This window comes from Galeopterus variegatus, unplaced genomic scaffold (genome assembly GCF_000696425.1).
Source record: "Galeopterus variegatus unplaced genomic scaffold, G_variegatus-3.0.2 Scaffold11210, whole genome shotgun sequence".
Taxonomy (NCBI): Eukaryota; Metazoa; Chordata; class Mammalia; order Dermoptera; family Cynocephalidae; genus Galeopterus; species Galeopterus variegatus.
The window spans coordinates 43,678-51,258 of NW_007737321.1; the positions used below are offsets into that span (position 1 = coordinate 43,678).

Genomic DNA, 7,581 nt, shown 5'->3' on the forward strand with positions numbered 1-7,581 from the left:
CTGCATACAGACCAGTTCCCGCTCACTGGCTGAGCGAGGCGCGGGAGCAACACCGAGGGTTGCGATCCCGTTGCCGGTCCCCGGTCCGGTACGGGGGCAACACTGAGGGTTGCGATCCGTTGCCGGACACGGAAAAAGACAAAAGACAAAAAAAAAAAAAGAAAACAGTCAGCAGTCCATATCCATGGTTTCTCCATGAATTCAACTGTGTATCAAAAATACTTGAAAAATAGGGCCAGCCTGTGGCTCACTTGGTAGAGTGTGGTGCTGATAACACCAAGTCAAGGGTTAAGATCCCCTTACTGGTCACCTTTAAAAAAAAAAAAAAAAATTGAAAAATAAAAATTGGTTCTGTACTGAACATGTACAGAGTTTTTTCCTTGTCATTATTTCCTAAACACAGTATTACAACTATTAACATAGCATTTACATTGTATTAGGTATTGTAAGTAATCAAAGATGATTTAAGTATATGAGAGGATGTACATAGGTTATATGCAAACACTACATCATTTTGTATCAGGGACTTGATACAAATACTCAGATTTTCATATCGGGGAGGCGGTCCTGGAACCAATCCCACACAGATATCCAGGGACAACTATGTGTGTGTGTATATACACACACACACGCAAGGATACTTCAAAAAGTTTGTGGAAATATTCGTATTATCTTTAGTTCTATTTTTCCAAGAACTTTTTGAAGTACTCTTGTATATGCATCTTAAAAAGATTAGAAGAAAAACTCATCAAAACACTGATGCTGGTGTCTTGAGGAGGGAGACTTAAAGGGAGACAGATTATGAGTGATTTTAAAATATTTTGATACTTTCATGTATTTTCCTTAATGATCATAAATTACGTACTTTCACTATCAGAGAAAGTAATGTATGTTTACTTTCCTTTTATCATTTGCCAGAGAAGCCTGACTCCTATCAGATCTTGCAGAGAGTAATTACAGAAAGGTTTTCTGGCATTCTGATGGATTGCTTCTAAACTTGCACTTGCCACACTGCTGAGAAGTTCACTAGGGTTAATGTTGTTTTACCATGACTTGCATTTCCCAGAGGCCCTCAGGGTAGGCCTTTCCCCAGGGCCTTCCTGCTCTGAGGCCCAGATCATAAAGCCAGCTTTGGATCTCACTGGTCATCTGCCCTGGCTAGAGTCCCCCAAGGAGCACAAGCTACTGTACAGGACGAGAGCAGCAGAAAACATCTGTTGAGTATCCACTAAGTGCTAAGTGCTTTCAAAAGAAATTCTATTGCAAGGGCTGGCCTGTGGCTCACTCGGGAGAGTGTGGTGCTGAGAACACCAAGGCCCCAGGTTCAGATCCTATATAGGGATGGCCAGTTGGCTCACTGGGTGAGCGTGGTGCTGACAACACCAAGTCAAGGGTTAAGATCCCCTTACCGGTCATCTTAAAAAAAAAAAAAAGAAAGAAAGAAAGAAAGAAATTCTATTGCATTTAATCTTCATGATGAGGTAGATATTGATTGGTAGCCCGTTTAGCAAATGGGGAAACTGAGGCATACACAGCTTATAAAAAGTAGAATCAAGTTTTAAACCTGAGACCTCTGGCTCTAAGTTGTGTTCCTTCCACAAGACTGGGAACTGAGCCAAGCACTGGGGCAACGGCCCACCTGCCACTTCTGCTTCACAGATGGATGACGAGGATTCCATTCTGCCCCGGAAGCTTCAGGTAGCCCTCGAACACATTCTGGAACAAAGGAATGACCTGGCTTGTGACCAGGATGAAGGGCCCCCAGACTGCAAGCACGGTAAATGCTCAACCACCTCCCTGACTGCATCTCCCTCTCCCAGCGCTACGTCAGGGAGCAGGTGGCCAGAGGCCAGCCGTTCCTCTCGCACTGGGCTAGGTAGGAAAATGGGCAAGAGGGTATAAAGAGAGAACGTGAGAGCTCAACCTCTTTATCTAGATTTATTCTAACAGTGAATTGTGGGGAAAATTGTCCCACCTCCCCCATCCGGCCCTAAAATATCTATTGAAAGGAGGGAAAGAAATGACTTAATCACTTAGGGTAACCTTTTCCCTGATAATCACAGTTCGTCAAGGGAACTAGCAGTTACTTTGATTACTAGTGGGCTTTTCCCAAAGGCTCTGGCCCAGCCCATCTGCCCTCACTGTTCCTGGCCGTTCCCCCCTTGCTCAGGCCCCGAGTCCAGCCCCTTGAACGAGGTGGTGTCTGAAGCCTTTGTCCGCTTCTTCGTGGAGATTGTGGGCCACTACTCCTTGTTCCTGACGTCAGGCGAGCGTGAGGAGAGGACCCTGCAGCGAGAGGCCTTCCGCAAAGCTGTCTCCTCCAAGAGCCTGCGCCGCTTCCTGGAGGTCTTCATGGAGACCCAGACGTTTCGGGGTTTCATCCAGGAGCGGGAGTTGCGCCGGCAGGATGTGAAAGGTTAGGGGCACCGTCTGTGTTGGGGCCAAGTAAGCTAGAGTTGCCCAGACTCCAGGCGGCTCAGGGGCAAGGGCACAGACACAAGGGAGCAGTACTCCAGCCTCCTCTGCAGAGCACACATCCGTGCCACTTCTGAGCTGGTGAGACCAGGCCTCGCCCTGCTGGCCTCTCCCACAACCACATTTCAGTGTCTGCAGCAAGGTCTCCTTCTGGTCCGTTCTTTCCAACTTAATGAAATTCTCAAGAACATCCTTTCCTTCCTCTCTCTGTTGCCCCCTTCTCGTTTCCCTCGGGCCTCCTTCGTCCCCTCTGCCATCTTTCTGCCCCCTCTCCACAGAGTGTGGAAGGGGAGGGCAGAGCAGGCTGGCGCAGGGGGGCTGGTAGGACAGCAGCAGCCTCTCCTGGACCTAGGGGGCTTGCAGTTCATCTCACCCCCCCCCCATTCTCCTCCCTCGTTCCCTCTTCTTTCCCTCCTACCCTGTCCTTGTCTGCCTGGGTTCAATCATGCTTCTGGGGAAGAGGAAGGGTTAGGGAGTGGGAAGTGAGAGAAATCATTCCAGTTTCTTTCTTATATCACCTTAATCCCTTTTGGAATCTAAAACCTAGAAATGCTGGTAGAGGTCACTACAGATGGGAGCCGAATCTGGTTAGGGGCAAGGCATTTACCCCCAAGGAGTGGCTGCGCAGAGACCAGGGAAAGTTCTAGGTGAGCCCCTGGCCCCAGCCTTCTGTACTCCAGTGCGGTGAAGGCAATGAGACTGAGTTAAGGGCCCCAAAGCCCTTCATTTCCACAGGTGTTTGCAAAGCAAAGATGTAAGCGTGCCACATTTCAGGTGATTCTGATAAGGGGGATCTGCAGGGACAAAAGGAAATTGATTAGACAGTTTGAGTGGCAGGACGCACCTGATGAGAGGATTCTTTTAAATAGAAGTCTGCTGGGTACATTTAAATATCTGTTACAGATAACTATTTGATAAGAGAGGTGGGAAACGTAAAAGCTTGAAAGTAACAAGGAAGGAATCCTCTGTCCACAGATCAGTCAGAAAGGAAGCCAGTGCCTGAGGCTCAGGCCCTGGGGGTTAGAGCTGGAGGACCCACAAAAGGGCCTGTCCAGCCTTCCTCAGCTCATGGATGGATTCCCAGGAAACCAGGCCACTTGGCCTGGGTCCTCTTGTGGGAGAATGTGAGGAAATGGGAGCTCTTCAAGAGCCGGGACTGTCTGGTTCATTTTTAAAACCACGTGCCTGGCACAGCGTAGATGATTAGAAGGTGTTTGTTGAATAAAAATAGGGTTTCATGGGTGAGGGAGCTTTATAGCTTTCCAAAGACAGTTACTAAACAAGGTTGAGCAATTACAAGTAATAAATCCCCTCATAAACCTCATGGTTCAGAGCATGTTTACAGGAGCAGCTTCATCTCAGAAGTGAGACTNTCTGCCTGGGTTCAATCATGCTTCTGGGGAAGAGGAAGGGTTAGGGAGTGGGAAGTGAGAGAAATCATTCCAATTTCTTTCTTATATCACCTTAATCCCTTTTGGAATCTAAAACCTAGAAATGCTGGTAGAGGTCATTACAGATGGGAGCCGAATCTGGTTAGGGGCAAGGCATTTACCCCCAAGGAGCGGCTGCGCAGAGACCAGGGAAAGTTCTAGGTGAGCCCCTGGCCCCAGCCTTCTGTACTCCAGTGCGGTGAAGGCAATGAGACTGAGTTAAGGGCCCCAAAGCCCTTCGTTTCCACAGGTGTTTGCAAAGCAAAGATGTAAGCGTGCCACATTTCAGGTGATTGTGATAAGGGGGATCTGCAGGGACAAAAGGAAATTGATTAGACAGTTTGAGTGGCGGGACGCACCTGATGAGAGGATTCTTTTAAATAGAAGTCTGCTGGGTACATTTAAATATCTGTTACAGATAACTATTTGATAAGAGAGGTGGGAAACGTAAAAGCTTGAAAGTAACAAGGAAGGAATCCTCTGTCCACAGATCAGTCAGAAAGGAAGCCAGTGCCTGAGGCTCAGGCCCTGGGGGTTAGAGCTGGAGGACCCGTAAAAGGGCCTGTCCAGCCTTCCTCAGCTCATGGATGGATTCCCAGGAAACCAGGCCACTTGGCCTGGGTCCTCTTGTGGGAGAATGTGAGGAAATGGGAGCTCTTCAAGAGCCAGGACTGTCTGGTTCATTTTTAAAACCACGTGCCTGGCACAGCGTAGATGATTAGAAGGTGTTTGTTGAATAAAAATAGGGTTTCATGGGTGAGGGAGCTTTATAGCTTTCCAAAGACAGTTACTAAACAAGGTTGAGCAATTACAAGTAATAAATCCCCTCATAAACCTCATGGTTCAGAGCACGTTTACAGGAGCAGCTTCATCTCAGAAGTGAGACTTCCCTTTTCTGTGGCACTGAGGAAATGGATATGTTTAGAAGTGCAAAGACAAGGAACTAAAGTGGCTGGGGTTTCTCTTCTCAACAGGTCTGTTTGAGGTCCGAGCCCAAGAGTATCTGGAAACTCTCCCCAGTGGAGAGCATAGCGGTGTCAATAAGTTCCTGAAGGGACTAGGTAAGGCCCCGGAGTCTCATCCCCATCACCAGCCTTTGTTCCTGTGAAGTCTGTTGTGGGGTCTTGGCCAGTTCCCTCCCCTGGAGCAGCCATAAATAGTGCAGAGCTCAAGCAGACAGCATTTTAACCTCCTGTTCGTCCCCAGAGTGGAAACAAACCACCCCCACCCCTGCCCCGCTTTAGAGGGCCCCAGGCTGTCTTCTGTCCGCCTCCACCGTTCTCTCCTCCGCTCTTCAGTCCTCTGGGGAACTGAGCCCAGGCAGCACGACTAGAACCACAGAAGAGTGTCTGGCAGGAAGCTAGGGAGGGCCTCCCAGTTCCCCTGAGAAGCAGGAACGTAGGAAGTAGGAGGACTGCGGTTTCACCAGTAAAAAGGCCCTTAGTGGAAAAGGGAGGAGGAAGCAGAAGATGGCAGAAAAAGAGGAGGGAGGGAGCAGGCCCCAGTCAGAAAGAGCTGCGGCAGGAGGCCCGTGACCCTGTGCTGCTGAGGGGTGTGTGACAGTCTGTGCTTCCTTTATCGCCATTGCAGAAGCCTCCCTCCTACACAGCTCTGCGGGTCTTCCTTGCAGACTTCCCACCCACACACACACAAGTCTGAGGAAGATCCCTTGAATTAGGGCAGGGACGTGCCTGAGGAGCCCAGAGGGGACAACCCTGGAAAGGGTGAGCCCCCTCAACTTTTCCAGAGCAAGGGACAGGCTCCTGGGGGGTGGAGTAGGGGGCCGCAGTTGTCCACAGCACACCTGGGTTGAAAAGGGCAAGACTGGACTCAGTCTTCTCTGTCTGCCTGGTGACGTGTTCTCATTTTCATTTTATAGGCAATAAAATGAAGTTTCTTCACAAGAAATAACCTTCAGCTCAGCCTCAAGGGAGAACTTCCTCCTGGTGAGACCACATGTTTTAAAAGCAGTTCCTGGTGGCCTTTCTGAAAGGTGGGGTCCTTGGTTGTCCCGGTGCTGGGATAGAGACGAGGACGGTGTCCAGCCCCACTGGGCTCTCTCGGGACCGGGCCTGAAAGCCACCCGGGAGGCGCCGCTTGTCCAGGACAGCACGGGAAAGGGAGCCCGAGACCAGGCCCATCGCTGATGTGCCAGTGGACTGTTTCAGTGGTTGGTTGTCGGATTTGGGGTTTTTTAATCTTAGACATTAAAAAAAAGAAAAGTGTTTGGGCTTTCTTTTTATTATGCCAGGGCTAAGAAAAATCTATCCTGCTCTACTTCCTCTTACGTTGGTTCATCCTATCCAGCAGTTCGGCTCTGGGACCAAGAGGAGCAGCAACCAGGGAACAGGAACGAGGCGCTCCTCCAGGCAGGACTGGGGACAAATGTCAGAGAGGAGGGGAGGGCAGAGGAGGGAGGGTCAGTAGGCCGTGGCGATGTTGCAGGTTCAGGGTGCCAGTCCTCTTGGCAAAAAGCTTGGCCCTTCCCCTGGAGTGGAGGCCAAGGAAGAGCGGGAGCTCTGTCTACAGGGATGTGGCTTCTGGGATGAGCTGCTCTTCCAGGCTGGTCTGTGACGCCACCTGGTGGCCAAGGCCACAGACTCCTTTTTTCCCAAACGGACGTGCCTCTTGACTGCTTTTTTTCTCTCAGAAGCCTTGTAACCGTCCGCTGCTTGAGCAATCTGTGACTTTTAGAGGTACACACAAAAAGAGGAAATCTCCTCGTAAGATCTGTTGATAAAATGTTCTTGGGGCCCTGAAGTTTATGCTACTGTGGAACCCACCTTACACCGTATAAGCCACCACTTTGATTCCATTCCTGTTTAGACTATATGAAATATTCTCTTCTCATTCTAGGTACTCAGATCAGCATAAATGAAATATGTTTGCAGGATAAACATGAGGACTTTTGTAGTTGATGACGCTGACAAGAGGGAGGGCCGGAATGCTGGAGCAGCTTTGCTAGACTTGTGCGGCCCAGGAGGCAGGTTGCGAGCTCTGGACCATAGCAGGGAGGGCACGGGAGAAGCCACAGTCTGAAAGCTGTCCTGCAAACAGAGGGGACAGGAAGAGCCCTGTGCAGCCCAGGCAAGTTCTCAGAGCCAGCCCGGGGCTACCGCCTGGCAGACCTGCTGCCTGCACACCCCACTGGTGGAGCCCCTCAGGATGCCACCAGTAACTAGACAGAAGTACAGAGGGATGTGTGCTGGAGCCTTGGCAACACCTGCGCTGCCTGGCAGAGGCTCTCCGCCTTTAGGGAGATGGAAGAAATGGTGTCTTCTGACGAAAATTAGGAACGAGAGGGAAATGAGGAAGTTTTGACCTCTGATTCTTCATTAAAGGTTCTTAACTCTTACCTGCAGTCATGGAACCCACCCCCACCACACACCCAAAATTGGATCCAAAATTTGGAGCGTCCATTTGTTTTTCAGGGGAGAGGATCCATAGCTGACATCAGATTCTCAAAGATCCCCACTCCCCCAAAACAGTAGGGACCAGGCTATGCATAAAAAGTAACCTGGGGAGGTGTTTGTGGTTGGGTTCAGGGGAAGCCTGAATGAGAATCTGTGGAAATAGGGGTTCAGATTAGTTAACTTTATTAATAGCAATATTTTGCATATTTTTATATTACCCAGAGATGATCACTTTTAATATTTTGGAATATACTTTCTTTTCT

General features: G+C 49.5%; 1 protein-coding gene across 1 annotated transcript in view; it reads left to right on the forward strand.

Annotated features, from left to right (window-relative positions):
- LOC103610471 (DENN domain-containing protein 2A) overlaps positions 1–6,130 on the forward strand; it is a gene marked incomplete at its 5' end in the record, with an annotated part of 46,774 nt that extends 40,644 nt beyond the window's left edge. Inside the window, 4 exons of the mRNA XM_008594633.1 lie at positions 1,660–1,777; positions 2,171–2,416; positions 4,880–4,966; positions 5,785–6,130. Of these exons, the coding sequence (XP_008592855.1) occupies positions 1,660–1,777; positions 2,171–2,416; positions 4,880–4,966; positions 5,785–5,816 (483 nt within the window). The remainder of the gene's footprint in view (positions 1–1,659; positions 1,778–2,170; positions 2,417–4,879; positions 4,967–5,784) is intronic.
- Between the last annotated feature and the right edge of the window lie 1,451 nt (positions 6,131–7,581).